The 15,858-nt window shown below is 38.4% G+C and overlaps 1 protein-coding gene across 5 annotated transcripts in view; it reads right to left on the bottom strand.

Moving 5' to 3' along the window:
- DTNB (dystrobrevin beta) overlaps nt 1–15,858 on the bottom strand; it is a 227,099-nt gene that overhangs the window by 190,864 nt on the left and 20,377 nt on the right. For all 5 annotated transcript variants that reach the window (XM_048222550.2, XM_048222551.2, XM_057308991.1 and 2 more), the window contains exons 2-3: nt 9,736–9,803; nt 1,180–1,260 (exon numbers count right to left, since the gene is read on the bottom strand). In XM_048222550.2, coding sequence (XP_048078507.1) covers nt 1,180–1,260; nt 9,736–9,802 — 148 coding nt within the window. In that variant the 5' untranslated portion in view covers nt 9,803. The remainder of the gene's footprint in view (nt 1–1,179; nt 1,261–9,735; nt 9,804–15,858) is intronic.

The raw sequence follows: 15,858 nt of genomic DNA, 5'->3' as shown, positions 1-15,858 counted from the left end.
GCCAATAGCCTGGTTTCAGACTCTCAACACTCCACACATAGACTACGATTTCCCAAGAATAATTACAGGAAGAATTATTAAAATGGTAGTTGCTCTGACAGTGGTTTTTAAACTTTTTTACCACAACCCACAGAAACATGTTTAAATCAACACCAACACACACACACACACACACACACACACTCTTCTAGATATATAAAAAACAAGTCTCACAAAATACTTTCAGACTTACCACATAATTTTGCTCTGATTTTCTTTTCTTTCTTTTTTTTTTGTCTATTACATGTTTTAAATTCTGGCTACAGCTGTTCAAAATGATTTCGTGAGCCATTAATGGGTCGCAACCCATAATTTGAAAAACAGTGCTTTAGGAAACCAGAGACTTCAGTCTAGGATGGCATGGTAAACTCTCTGGAGAGAATTTTATGCTAAGATTTTTGAATAACACTTAAAGTAGGGTAGAAGTGTTTAGATGTAAACTGACTTACCCAACATAGTAAATGCCAAAACCAGGACTAAAACTCAGGTTTTTTCAAATTCTAAAGCCCAATGTTCTTTCCACTATACAAAATAGTTCTTCATTAGTACAAACACACACACAGAAGAAAAGTACAAGGATTCTGTTGTAAGTTAGTTTATCTTCATGGAAATTAAGAGAAAAAAGATTTTATATGCCTGTGTGTATGTGTGTGTGTGTGTGTATATACACAGACACATATATATTTTATTTACTTATTTTATAAGTAGCAATTCTCACACTGATTACTTATAGAAAAGGCTGATTCATGTTATATTTATTTTAATCAAGAAAATTAACTTATTACACCTCTATCAAAATATTAATGTTTTTCTCTTCCAGAAGCTGATTATCGTATTAATTTTGTATAAAAGTTATCATTTAAAACAGGTGAGAAGGAGAAATCAATTCTCTCATTTAAAGTATGTTAATACTATGCCAGCCTCAAAACCAGTTACATTATTGAATTTTGGTAAACATTCTGAGGGACACACAGAGTAAATGACAAGTTCTTTCCATGACAAAGCTTACATTTTAATAAACACTTAAGACAGAAATAATTCAATTAACATTACAATATGACTAAAAGATACTAAAACTTTTTAGTTTATATTACTGAGCACACCATCCAGCTATCACAAAAATTAGCTGAAATGACTTACGGTTGCATCGTTTTTGTACAAATCGTAATTTGCAAGCTGTTCTATAAGTTGATAGTCGTATGACATCAAAATTCTGAGCACCTGAAAAAAGTACAAACAACAGATGTTCAACTGGATAGAGCACTGAATTTCTCAATGGTGGGAAGGGACTACTCCACAGCGTGTGTGCGAGCCATACAGCACATGTCGACCAGGCCTTCTTCTGAGAAGACAAAAGGGGTCAGGAAGGGGTAGGCGCACTTTCTACACGACCACTCCATGCCAGTGGTTCTGCCTATGTTATCCTATCTGCCAACCTGACAAAAACCCCAAGGGAGAACCCTCATAACTGCAGTGAACCTTTCCTTCTCTTCCGCTTCTAAGGGAAATACTAGGAAGTCAATGGGGAGTGGCTGGGAAAGGGAAGTCCCACTCCCAACTAACCAAGCAGAAAGAGTACTGATCTGATTGATCAGACTGCAGGACTGTTATTGGGCCATGTTTGCTAGCGGAGAAGTAACTTCAGGAAAACGTCAGTGCACTGGCATAGAACTCACTCTCTTTGGACTCTTCCTCCAGTACAGTTAAGTCAGACTTAGGTGCTGCAAAATGAAATCAGGCAAATATCACATGATTCCAAAGTGAACTAGTTGAGGAAAATGGGAAACCGCACAAGCTCTGGCCCAGTTTGCCAGAAATCTCCACTCTGAAGTTTTACGTGCTAGTCAAGAATCAAGTATCATTGTGTTTTCCTCTGTCATTTTTCTCATACATTTTCTCATACATTTACCTTCTTCTGAAGCAGTCATCTTTCCTGGTTTCTATAAGGAAAATCCTCATACACTGCTCTAAGAATAGCCTTCACTTTTTAAAAATTTCCCTTATGTAAGTGTCATGTTGATTTCCTGATCAGAAAATATGGTAGTTTAGCACATAAAAAATAGAATAGAAAGCCCCCAGTGAAGAAACTAAAATGATTATATTATCCCTTTGGGTATTGTGAACTAGAAAAGATTCTAGTTCACTTCATTATCATTCATTTCGAGAATATTTCATTATAAGAAATACACTGAAATGTCACTTTAATACTACTCTCAGATAGTATATTTCAAGCTTATCAAGAAATGGTACAAAGGGCCCTAACCAAACACACAGGCAGAACTCTAGCCACAGGTGGAGAGCCCAGTGAAGCTCCTGGACAGACAGGAGACAACCTAAAAACACTGAGTACCCAAGAGGTACAGGGAATGGATAAGAAAAGATTAACCCTTCTTTCTCTGTTATGGCTCTCCTCATTCGTGAGAATAGGGGATCAGCTTCTATAGTATAACCAAATCCCAAGGAAAGCAAAGAGTCAAATGGAAGGGTTTTATTGTATCTGCTTATACCAGAAGCGTGCATCAGAGTCTCCTAGAGGAGAGCCTGGAATCTTCATTCCAGAGAGTCCTATAATCAAGGTAGGTTTGGGAAACACATAACTAACTACTCAACTCAGCTACAAGGTCTGGCTCGTGCAACTCTCAAATTCTACCTCACACCCAACTCCAACCAGTTCGGGCTACATATAATTACCCAAACATGCCAAGCTCTCTCATCTGAGCCTTTGTAAGTGCTACTTACTGTTCCAGCCCTTTCTTCATCACATCATTGAACTGACTCAGCCTAGACATCGCTTCTTCCCAGATCCTTTCCTGGACCCCCCGTGCTTGCCCAATCATGGCTCCTACTGCCCTATCATTCCTTATTTCCATTTTCAGGAAAATAGTTTCAGGAAGGCAGAGACCATTTTATTGTTGTGTTGTTCATTACTATATGCCCAAAACTAGGACATATAAAACTAGCACCTGAAATATTCATTGAATGAATAAATAACTGAAAACTAGAAAGTTCTGTGTTGCTGGTATAAAAGACTGATCTGCTTTCCCTCAAAAATATACTAAGTAGAGTCAAAATATTACACAAACTGTACAATTTTGGAAAAGCTGGCACAAGGAGGTGACAAAAGTAGTCCTTTCCCTATATAAACACGTTGATGCATGCAGCCTTCTTCAGACAGAGCACAGGATTCCAAACTGCACTCTAGGGAGACACAGGATTTGGTGGAGGTGCTCAGCACACGGGCAGAAGGTGTAAGGAAGTGAGTATATTTTGTCAAAAAGGCATCTAACTAACGAGATGAGGAGGAGAAAGAGAAGAGATAACAAACCTAGTAAATGTAAGGATAGTAACATTTCTGAATTGTCTCAAACCCTTACAACCATTTTTAACAAGCAAAACTTTTCAAGACAATAAGAGTCTGAATAAGTAACAAAAATAAACATAAATGACTTCCTTGTTTTTTTTTCTTGGCAGTATGACTAGAAACCCTGGGGACCAGAGATGAAGCCAGAAGTCCCAACAGAGAGGAAGGTACAGACCACAGAATGGTGACTCTTTCAGTGGGTGAAGAAGAAACAAACGAAAAAAAAAATCCCACAAAGGGAAACATTAGGGACACATGACTGGCTCCACCTAGATTTAGATTTAAATTTTAAAGCCAACCAAGACAGTGATAATCGAGTAGGTTAGACAAAAGAAAAACTGACCATACGAAAGAATTATAAAGTCTAATTTGTGGTGTTAAAAAAGATAATACTAAAAATAGAATGTATTTCACAAAGGAGGCGCTCTAAAACTGTCTAATATTCCTGTATTGCTTCTAATAAAGTTATAAACATTGAAAAGCTCTGGACTCCACTTTAATTGATGTTCGAATCTCTAGGGTAGGCACAAAAAGAAGAGAAAAAGAATATGCAACTCAACCAAGAAGAGGAAAAAGTGGAACAGAAGGAAGGAAGCACAATTCATCTAAGGAAGGCAAGAAAGGAAGAAAAAACAACAGAGAAAGGACACAGTGGAAGCACCAAACAAGACGGAAGAAAAAGTGAAATATAACCATATTCATAAAAAAACCTAAAGAGGATAAATTCTTCAGTGAAAAAGCAAAGACTGTCAGTCATAAGAGTTGTTGTTAAATAATCTAGCTTACATTACTGACAGGAGATACACATAAAACATAAAGACACAGGGGCGCCTGAGTGGTTCAGTGAGTTAAGCATCTGACTCTTCTTGATTTAGGCTTAGGTTATGATCTTAGGGTCATGGGATCAAGACCCATGTTGGGCTCCACACAGATTCTCTCTCTCCCTCTCCCCTGCCCCTTCACCCACCCACACCAAAATAAATAAATGAATCTTAAAAAAAAATAAGGATACGGAAAGTTTTTTAAAAGAATGAAAAGATACTGGGGCGCGTGGGTGGCTCAGTCATTAAGCGTCTGCCTTCGGCTCAGGGCGTGATCCCAGGGACCTAGGATCAAGCCCCGCATCGGGCTCCCTGCTCAGCGGGAAGCCTGCTTCTTCCTCTACCACTCCCCCTGCTTGTGTTCCCTCTCTCACAGGCTGTCTCTCTCTCTCTGTCAAATAAATAAATAAATAAATAAATAAATAAATAAATAAAGAATGAAAAGATACCGCACAAGGCATACTAACCAAAAGAAAACTGGTACAGCTATATTAATAACAAAAAATATAATTCAGAGCAAAAAGCATCACTAGAAAAAGAGTATACCTACATAATGACAAAACAGTCAATTTCCTAGGTAGACATAATATTTTAATAGCTGTGCATCTAAGAGCAAAAGCTTCAAATCACTGACAGAACTAAGGGGTAAAAAATTAAAATCCATGATCAAAGTAGAGATTTTTAACAACTTTCAGTAATTAAGCAGTCAAATCGGTAAGGACAGAAAAGGTCTGAATAAAACATGTAACAAGTTGAATCTAAATAATGAAGAAATCACACACATTATTTTCAAACGCACATGGAATATTTACAAAAACATATAACAAAAAATATCACCAAATTCAAAGATTCTAGAACATCCTTCATCCCCTGACCCACATCCCAATTGAGGTAAATATTTTTTAAATTAAAAGTCATTTATTTGCAAATTTAAAAGGGTACTTCTAAATAATTCCTAACACAAATTAGAAAACACAGAGAAGTGATCATGAAAATGGCATCTATTGGAACACACAGAATGCAAAAACAGAAAATCACAGGAAAGAAGTTCTCAAGCGCTTACATAAGAGAGGAAAAAGCCTGAAAATAAATGGCCCGAGTTACGCAACATAAGAGGTTGGAAAAGGGGGCGCCTGGGTGGCTCAGTCATTAAGCATCTGCCTTCGGCTCAGGGCATGTTCCCAGGGTCCTGGGATCGAGCCCCACGCATCAGGCTCCCTGCTCGGCAGGAAGCCTGCTTCTCCCTCTCACACTCCCCTTGTTTGTGTTCCCTCTCTCACTGCCTCTCTGTCAAATACATAAATAAAATCTTTAAAAAAAAAAAAAAGAGGTTGGAAAAAGAACAGAATCACCTGAAGTAAAAAGAAGAAAGTAATAAACACAATAGTACAAAATAATGAGGCAGAAACAAAGATACATGGAGAGGACCAACAAAGCCAAAGTTTCCTGAAAAGACCAATAAAACTGCCAAATTTTGGAAAAGGAAAAAATAAAATCAGAATCTCTGAGCCAGGAGGCCTGGCGCTAAGCATTTTGTAGACTGACCTGTACTTTAGCTCCAGAGTTAAGAACTACTGTTCTAACTACCACCTTTCATTTTTCTTAGTAACTTAGCTACCAAGTTACTTCTATGTAATTTAGTCCACTCTTCTTTCAATAAATATTTATCAAGCCACTGGGGCTACCAAGATAAACAGATATGATCCTCATTCTCATGGCACTTAGAGTCTACAAGAGAAAATACTAAGCATGGAAAGAAGAGTAGGGAATTGAAAGATACTGTCTAAAGACAGAAAGGCTTAAGAATATCATAGAAAGGAATAATAATAAAGGTCACACAACGTTATAAATTATTTCTAACTAAATTGTTAAATGATTAGGATAGCTTTCTCGCTATACAGCAAAGCTGAGTCACTGTGACAGAGAACGCACCATACGGCCTGCAAATCCTAAAATATTTACTTTCTGACCCTTTAAGGAAAAGATTGCCAGCCCTAGCACTATACTTACAGAGTAAAGCAGAAATATATTCATCTCAAGAGAAGCAGAAAACATCTGATAAAATTCGATACTCATTCATGATTTAAAGACAGTAAGAGTAATAACTCTTCATAAATTAGAACCTAGAAGTAGTTCCTTAACCTGATAAATGACACAAAACCTGCAACAAATACCATTTTAATAGTGAAATATTACCTCTATCTCCATTAAAGTAAAAAAACAAGACAAGGATGACCTCCCTGTTCTTCAATATAGTATCTGAGAGGGCACCTGGCTGGCTCAGTCCATCGAGCGTCCAACTCTTGATTTTGGCTCTGGTCATGATCTCCGGGTCCTGGGATCGAGCCCCAAGTCAGGCTTCATGCTCAGCAAAGAGTCTGCTTGTCCCTCTCTCTCTGCCCCTCCCCCTGCTCATTCTCTCTCTCTAACAAATAAATAAAATCTTTTTTAAAAATTGCAAAAATAATAGTCAAAACCATCTTTCTTTAAAAATAATATAGTCCCAAAGAATGTACAACATCAAGAAGGAACCCTCATGTAAACTACAAACTCTGGGTGTTACAATTTGGCAACACAGGCCCATCAGTTGTAGCGAATGTACCCTCTGGTGGGGGGGGTGTTAATGGGGGAAGTTGTGCATGTGTGCTCTGGGGACCTGCTGTACCTGCCTCTTACGTTTACTATGAACCTGAAACTGCTCTAAAAAAGTGAAGTCTTTTTTTTTTTTTGACAGAGAGAGACAGCCAGTGAGAGAGGGAACACAAGCAGGGGGGGTGGGAGAGGAAGAAGCAGGCTCATAGCAGAGGAACCTGATGTGGGGCTCGATCCCAGAATGCCAGGATCACGCCCTGAGCCAAAGGCAGACGCTTAACGACTGAGCCACCCAGGTGCCCCTAAAAAAGTGAAGTCTTTAAAAAAAAAAAAAAATGATGGCCATACCTACATAAGTAAAAATCTATTAATTACCCACCCAGACAAATAAAACAGGGAAAGAGCAGTGGATTCAAAATTGCCATAAAATCAACCCAAAACCTAGATGGTAGAACCCTATGATAAGGCTGGCAAAAGATGATTTTTACATCCACAGAAGGTAACAATGCTGGAGACCGGTGGGGATGTTGGAAAGGAGAGAGTATGGCTTTCAGCAGCAGACACTACTGTCACCAGTGCAATTCTTCCCATGAAGAAAGAGGGGAGACGAGAAGCCATACCCACCAAACATCTCCAAAACTGTCCATATCCTTGAGTTTGTTACAGAGACAGGCAATTTGTCCGAGCTCTATGTGTCAGAATGATAACATTCATTAAGCAGCAAGCCCAATTCTTCACAGAATGCCCAATTTCTACTCCAAATATCTAGCCTAGCTGTGCTCTCTGGCAGGCTCGTGTTTATTTACCAAAGGCACTCCAGGCACTTCTTACTATCAGGATTTATTGTTTATCTACTAGGTTTCCTTATTTTGTCTGTTTCCCCTCACCAAAATGTAAGCAATATGAGCGAAGTCAGGGACTATGTTCTGTTCTCCCCTTAACCCTATCACCTAGAACAGTGCCTGGAACATAGCAGATCTTCAGTAAATGTGTTAAAAAATTAATGGAAAAGATGACCCCTTGGCTGAGTCTTGAATGGTAAGCAGGAACAATTAGGGAGATTCAGGTGGGCCCAGCTGCATGAGCAAAGGCACAAAGACACCAAATGCATGATCCAGATGGGAAAGCCAATTCAGTACTGCTGGGAAATGACACACACGGCGTGTGATGGGAACCGGGAACCTGAGACCTGAGGGCAAAAGAGACCAGGAGGGCCTTGCCTGGCATGCCCCGGAGCTCAGACTTTCTGGGGAGAATGACGAGGAGCAGCTGAAGGGATTTCAGAAGGAAGTAACGCAGACTTATACAGGTCAGCTGCCAGCATCACAGATCACAGATTTCAAAGGGTTGACCATGGAAGAAAGGATCCGAAACAGACTGCTTTAGTTCAGAAAGGTAATGATAAAAATATTAAACACAAGTAACCACATTAAATACCTACTATTCTGTGTCAAGCACTGTGCTAATAAATGTCTAAGTGACATTATCTCATTTATTTTCATAATAATTCTACGAAGTAGATACTATTTCCGTTTTATGGACAAGGAAACTGTAGCACAGAGGTTAAGTCAAGTCACCTAAGGTTATACAGCCAAGATCCAAATACAGGCAGCCTGATGCCACAGCCTCGGTTCAAAGCCGCCATAGTCTCAGGAACAGACCACCAAGACTCCCTTCTGAGGTAAAACGGAGCTGCACTTTGTGATTTCTTTGGAGGTGGAAGGTGAGGTAGACGGATGTGACTGCGAGGTGTCTGGCTTGGATGACGAGATGACAGACTCAGATCTATAAAACTCCTTGAAGATGCCCAGACTGCACACTCGCTGCCAAAAATGTCTCCTGAAATCTTCAACAAATACTTACCTAGGTTATGCTGGACAGGACAGCATAGATCTCAGTTGAGTCAAACTCTGCCTCCCATTACTAAGACTCTAAAGATTTAAAATACCTTGATCTTGAAACTTTATCTGCTGATTTCTACTCTGACAGGCAGAATTCTAGCATTCTACAAGTACCTCAGGGGCTATCTCAGGCAGGGCTCCTGCCTCCCCTCTTCAACCAAGCAGTACCAACTTTATGACACTCACATGTTAAGGGTCCTTGTAAGAGCAGACTTTTTAAAAAGATTATAATGCTTTTTAAAAGATACCACAATCCCTGGTACAGACCAGTAACCTTATTTCATGGCAAAGGAATCTGTGGTCCACCAAGTGTGAGCGCACTGGTCAAAGTCACACAGTCAAGGTCACATAGATAAGTAATCGACAGACCGAAATAATCACTCAAATACTAGGAACTATTCAACTCCTCCTTTCCTTTGTTCGAGTTTTACAGAAGACTATAATTTTTTAACAGAAGATTTAAAACTGTATCATAAAGTAATATACCAAAGCTATATACATTTAGTGCTTTTAATTATTCCTATGGCTCAAGTGTTGTCCTAACTCTTGGTCCTCTACACCTTAGAATCTGTTTCTAGTATAAGGTAACTTATATTCAAGTCAACTCAATTATAATATATGCTCTGGCTTGAGGCCCTTCAACTCCATGATTCTCTGACTCCCTTTCTTCCCTTTCTGAGGTTGGGACACGCTAATGCGTGGGGCACCTGGGTGGCTCAGTCGGTTAAGCATCCCCAACTCTTGACTTTAGCTCAGGTTATGATCTCAGGGTCATGAGATGGAGCTCCGGGTCAGGCTCCGTGCTCACCAGGGAGTCTGTGTGAGATTCTCTCCCTGTCCCTCTCTCCCTCTCTACCACTCTCTCTCTCTTTCTGTCTCTCTCTAAAATAAATAGATAAATCTTAAAAAAAAAAAAAAAAATGGAACATGCTAATGTTTAAAGCTGTGCCTTCATCAGGCAAAAAAAATAAAGGCATCCCCACACACACAAACAAGGAATCAAGAAGCACTCAAGACTCACGCATTTCTATGAACAGCTGCCTCTTCTCTGCCATGGTCTTCCGCTTGTTCCCACTTTCCTCAATCATCCTAGAAACAAAGAAAGACACAATAAACCACTGCAATTTGACAATTCAACCAAGGGCTTATCATTCTGTTATGAAGAAGTACAGGAAACCAAGTTGTATATGCACATTTAAGAGACGATCAGTAAAAATAAAGTGGAAGCCCGATACAGAAAAAGACAAACCACTGTCCCTTTATTTACTTGATAGCTTCTAAAATATTACAAAGTCAATAATTAAATGAGCTCATACACTTGCTTCCTGAGCTGAAAATATGGGGCCATGTGTTATTTCTAACTTTGATTATTTTCTCTGCAGAGTCCTGGATTAGTTGGAACACGGCTTCCTATATCCTTACTGTTTTACACAGATAAACATGGTACTAAATATAATTTAGAAGATAATTATAATGAAAGGCTAAACTAAAGAATATAATAGTTACTAGCTTATATATAAAAGACATAAATAAAATCTTCTATTTTCATATTAAACAATATTGAACAAAGGAAGTATTCATCCCCAAACTCAAAGAATGCCTAGAGATAAATTTTTTATCACATGGTAATAGTGCAGATTTGTCAATCTGCAACAGAGGCTATTCCAGTCACTCTGTTAAAACTCTTTCCATGTGTTACCTCATTTAATCCTTCCAACAACCCTAGATACTGGTATCGTTATTATTATCCCCATTTTATAGATTAGGAAACAGCCTGGAAAAGAATAACTTGCTTGAGGGCACAACTCAGAAGTGGTAGAGTTAAATCCCACCCTTTCACTAACCTTCTTACATAACTGTTGCTTTTCGATGCATACTGCCAAACTCCACACCTGAAAGGCTAGAAAATAAATAAGCCCCCTGCACAGACTCTACTGATGCAAAATCCTCGATAATTTCAGCTGAATTTTGCCTTATTATGTGAAGAAAAAACATCTAGAAAAAGAGCATAAGCCAAACAATTTCCCTAAGGAGATTAAACTGTTGTAAATCATGGAGTGATTTACATAGCACAGTTTCAAATATATTAGAATCACAAATTAAATGATGACTACACAAATTACATATCCATCAAAACAAGATGCCTGGCAAAAGTTTAGTTTTAAATATACCCTAAAGAAAATTTAAAATGTAAATGCATTCCTTAACAGTCTACAATATTTTGATAATTAAGGCCAACCCTTTCCTAAATCATTGATGTATTACCAAGTAGGCTTTAACACATGATGGTTACTTAACAATTAACTCCCAAGAGAAAAAAATTTTAAACAGGAAGAAAGCCAAAAAACAAAGCTACTAGAAACAGCAAAAATGTAATGAAATCTAGGTCCTAGAGAAAAAAACAAGAGTTGGTACCACTAGCCTGTAATTACAAAGAAAGAATGATATTTAAAAGTTTAATACCTCCTCCTCAATCTTGGTCCCTCACTACAAATTTTAAATGCTAACCATAGGTTAAAAGATAGTATCATAATATCCTTTATAACATACCTCATTTATTATATCCTTCTTCTACTTTTGCTATTTCTCTATACCACTTTTTTTCAAAGTAGAGCCTAAAAATTCCTGGAGATCTCTAAGTTCTTTATGACAATTTTCTAAATTTTATCTTTATCTCCAAATTAAACTTGAAAAATTTAATATAACTATATTCTGGATCATTGGGATATCTACCAAACTACAATGCTAAAACAAAAATATCAACACTCTCTATAAATTTAAGGAAGATCCAAAGTTTTATAATGTTCAGTATGTCCAGGAAACAGTACAAAATTATCTGGCAAAAAACCAACCAAGAAAATCTTAACTCACAAGGTAAAAGACAATCAACAGATGCCACTGACAAGATGACACAGACGTTGAGATGGACAGAGACTTTAAAGTGGCGATTAGAAAATTGCTCAAATTAGCAATCACAAACACTCCTGAAACAAGAGTTAAAATCTTAAGTGTCGGGGCGCCTGGGTAGCGCAGTCATTAAGCGTCTGCCTTTGGCCCAGGGCGTGATCCTGGCGTTCTGGGATCGAGTCCCACATTGGGCTCCTCGGCTGGGAGCCTGCTTCTTCCTCTCCCTCTCCCCCTGCTTGTATTCCCTCTCTCGCTGGCTGTCTCTCTGTCACATAAATAAATAAAATCTTAAAAAAAAAAAAAAAGTGTCAGCACAGAAAGAAAAGATGTGAAAGGAACCGAATGGAAAGGTTAGAACTGAAATATGCACTCATTGGGGGGGGGGACTCACTGGATGGACCCAACAGTAGAATGGAGACGAAAGAGGAAAGAGTCAGTAAATTTAAAGACATATCAAGCAGAGATTATCCAATCTGAACAGCAGGGGAAAAAAAAGTGAAAGAGAGATTTCTTTTCCTTTTTCTTTCTTTCTTTCTTTCTTTTTTTTTTTTTTTTTTTTTTTAAGAAATAAAGCCTCAGGGACTGGGTGGACAAAAATAAAAGATCCAACATTCATCATGTACTAAGAATCCCAGAAGGAGAAAAGAAGGAATGTGGCGATGGCATGCTAAACAATACATGAAGACATAATAGCTGAAAACCTACCAAGTTCAGTGAAAGACATACCTATAAATTCAAGAAACTGAGCAAACAAGTTAAAGCCAAAGAACCTCATTATAATGGTCACATCATAATCAAATTGCTGAAAGACAAAGAAAAATTCTTGAAAGAAGTCAGAGCAAAAGAACATTTTACGCATAGGAGAGGGATCAGCCGATTTTTTTTTAAAGGGCCAAACAGTAAATAATTTAGGTTTGCAGACCATGTGGTCTCTGTCACAACTACTCACCATTGCCACTGCAGCATGAAAGCAGCTACAGACAATATGTAGACAAATGGGTATGGCTTTTTTGAAATTTTATTTCGAAAACAAACAGGCAGTCAACCCACAGAACACAGCCTACCAACTTCTGTTTGAGAGGATTGATGACATGAATTACTGCAGATTTCTTATCAGAAACTATGGAAGTCAGAAGATGGTGGAGCAATGCTTTTCATTCTATATTGGGAGAATATTAACCTTCAGAAATTAAAGAAAACTGAGAGAATTTGTAGTCAGCAGACATGCTCTAAAATAATTGCTAAGGAAAGTTCTTCAGAAAGGGAAAATAATTACAAAATGTTACAAATGAAGAACAGCAATAGAAAAGATGTTAGAATAACACCAATTTCACACAATTGCTACCAGAAAATACAAAAGAACATCTTCCAATTCATTTTAAAAAGCCAATAATATCCTGATACCCAAAACAAAGACAGTACAAAAACAAATGTCTCTCATGAACATAGATACAAAAACCCTCAACAAGCAAAATCCTCAACAAAATACTATAAATTGAATCAAGCCATATATAAAAGGCTTGCAAGCAGTTGGACTTTATTCCAGGCCTTTATGCAAGGCCAATTCAACATCTGAAAATTAATCAATATAATCCAACATATTAACAATCTAATAAAAAAAATGTTTATATCAGATGCGAAAAGAACATTTGACAGGGGCGCTTGGGTGGCACAGCAGTTAAGCGTCTGCCTTCGGCTCAGGGCATGATCCCGGCATTGTGGGATCGAGCCCCACATCAGGCTCCTCCGCTATGAGCCTGCTTCTTCCTCTCCCACTCCCCCTGCTTGTGTTCCCTCTCTCGCTGGCTGTCTCTATCTCTGTCGAATAAATAAATAAAATCTTTAAAAAAAAAAAAAAGAACATTTGACAAAATACAGTGTTCATTCCTGATGATAAACTCTCTGCAAACTAGAAATAAAATCTTTCTACACCTAATAAAGGGCACCTACAGAGCACTTACAGCTTAGATCACATTTAATGGTAGAAAACTATATGCTTTTCTCCTAAAACTGGGACCAAGACAAGGATGTCCATTCTTACTACTTCTACTAAACATTATATGGGATGTCTTAGCCGGTGAAAGAAGATGAAAAATAAAAGGCAAGCAGATTGGAAAGGAAGAAATAAAATTACTCCTATTTTGCAGACAACATGATGATCTTTGCAGAAATTCCAAATTCTAGGAGCCAAAAAAAGCTCCTAGAACTAAAACATGAGTCTGACCCTGTTGCAGGACACAAGGTCAAAACAGAAAAGTCAGCCACAGTTCTGTTTACTAACACTGAGCAATTAGAAATTGAATACTTGGAAAACAGCGTTTACAATATCTCTAACAAAAACACGATGCTGAGGTATATACTAACAAAATATGGACAGGATTTGTACACTGGAATCACAAAACAGTGATGAAATTTTTAAAAGACCTAAACAAACAGAAAGACATACCATCTAACCAGACAGTCTAACCAAAATTCCAGAAGAAATTTTTGTAAATATAGACAATTCTAAATTCCATAAAAATAGGCAAAAGGAATAGACAAGGAAATTTTGAAAAGGGAAAATAAAGATGTAGGATTATTTTTTTTTTAAAGATTTTATTTATTTATTTGACAGAGATAGAGACAGCCAGCGAGAGAGGGAACACAAGCAGGGGGAGTGGGAGAGGAAGAAGCAGGCTCCCAGCAGAGGAGCCTGATGTGGGGCTCGATCCTCTAACGCCGGGATCTTGCCCTGAGCTGAAGGCAGACGCTTAACCGCTGTTCCACTCAGGCGCCCCCAAAGATGCAGGATTATAGTAAACTTTATGAATTACTAAAATCCACAGCAATCAAGACAGCACAGTACTGGAAAAGGCCATTTCATTTTTTTTTAAAAGATTTTATTTATTTATTCGACAGAGATAGAGAGAGAGAGAGCCAGAGAGAGAGGGAACACAAGCAGGGGGAGTGGGAGAGGAAGAAGCAGGCTCATGGCGGAGGAGCCTGATGTGGGGCTCGATCCCATAACGCCGGGATCACGCCCTGAGCCGAAGGCAGATGCCTAACTGCTGTGCCACCCAGGCGCCCCCATTTCATTTTTTTTTTAAGTGCAAAAGAAATTCAGTGAAGAAGGACAGACTTGGTGTTGGAAAAACTGGTTATCTATATGACAAAAAGATGAACCTTGCCCTATACCTCACACCATAAACAAAAAATAATTTGAGATGGAAGATAAATGTAAATGTAAAGTATAAAAAGTATAAAACTTTTAGAAGAAAACATGGGAGAAAGCCTTCATGGTCTGGTACGTCACAGTAAAAGCACAAGCCATTAAAAAAAAAAAAGACAAATTGAACATTACCAAAATTAAACAATTTTTCTATATAAGAAACTGGTAAGAAATGAAAAGACAAGTTACACACGGGACGAAAAATATTTGCAAATCACATGTTAAATACAAGATTTTAATTAAAATATGTATATATATTTTTAAAAAACTCTCAAAACCAAACTAAGGTGTAAGAAAAGCTTGTACTCAACAGTAGCCACAACACTGACATTATTTGTTGACTTAAGAGTATAGAAGACCCTCTTGATATCCTGCCTTTATGCCATCACCCAGTTCAGCTTCTAGTTGCCAGCGTCTGCATTTCCTTGTCTGAGGGCTTTTTCTGCCACTGAAGGCAGCCGTGACATTTGCAGGGCAGTCCGAAGCACCAGGGGCTTTACATTCCTGGAGGAACCCTCCCACTGATGGCAGTTAATATATAAATACTGCAGCTCCTTTACCCAACAAAAGGTGATGTTTTCCACTGGCTTCCAGAGTTCCTCATTGGAATTAAGTCTGCTTACCCACAGTGCCTGATAAGAAAGCCTTTACCGGCTATGTTCTTTTCTCTGTCTCACTTCTCCACTCTACTGGTATCTCCTAGGATAACCTAAAAAAAAAACAAAAAAAAAAAAAACAAAAAAAAAAACCCAGAAAACAAAACAAAAACAGACTTGTACTTGTCTTTACATCAGCATTTGCGTCTAGGGTAACCCAAAATAAGACAGATTTGATCCTGGTATAACAGGGCTTCCAGACGGATTCTGTAAGGGGATCACTCACCAACCAAATGACAAGGTTCCCAGTGCTGGTAATAAGTGGCTTGGTGAGAACCCCTGGTGGGCTGCTGCCTCAGCATTACTAACAAGTAGCTCCTAGGTGGAGCTAGGACGGGATACAGGTGAACATGACTGGGTTACGTGATAGCTT

This window comes from Ursus arctos, unplaced genomic scaffold (genome assembly GCF_023065955.2).
Source record: "Ursus arctos isolate Adak ecotype North America unplaced genomic scaffold, UrsArc2.0 scaffold_8, whole genome shotgun sequence".
NCBI classification, from domain to species: domain Eukaryota; kingdom Metazoa; phylum Chordata; class Mammalia; order Carnivora; family Ursidae; genus Ursus; species Ursus arctos.
Note: the sequence above shows the minus strand (reverse complement) of the source record. Positions and strands in the feature narration are given on the sequence as shown.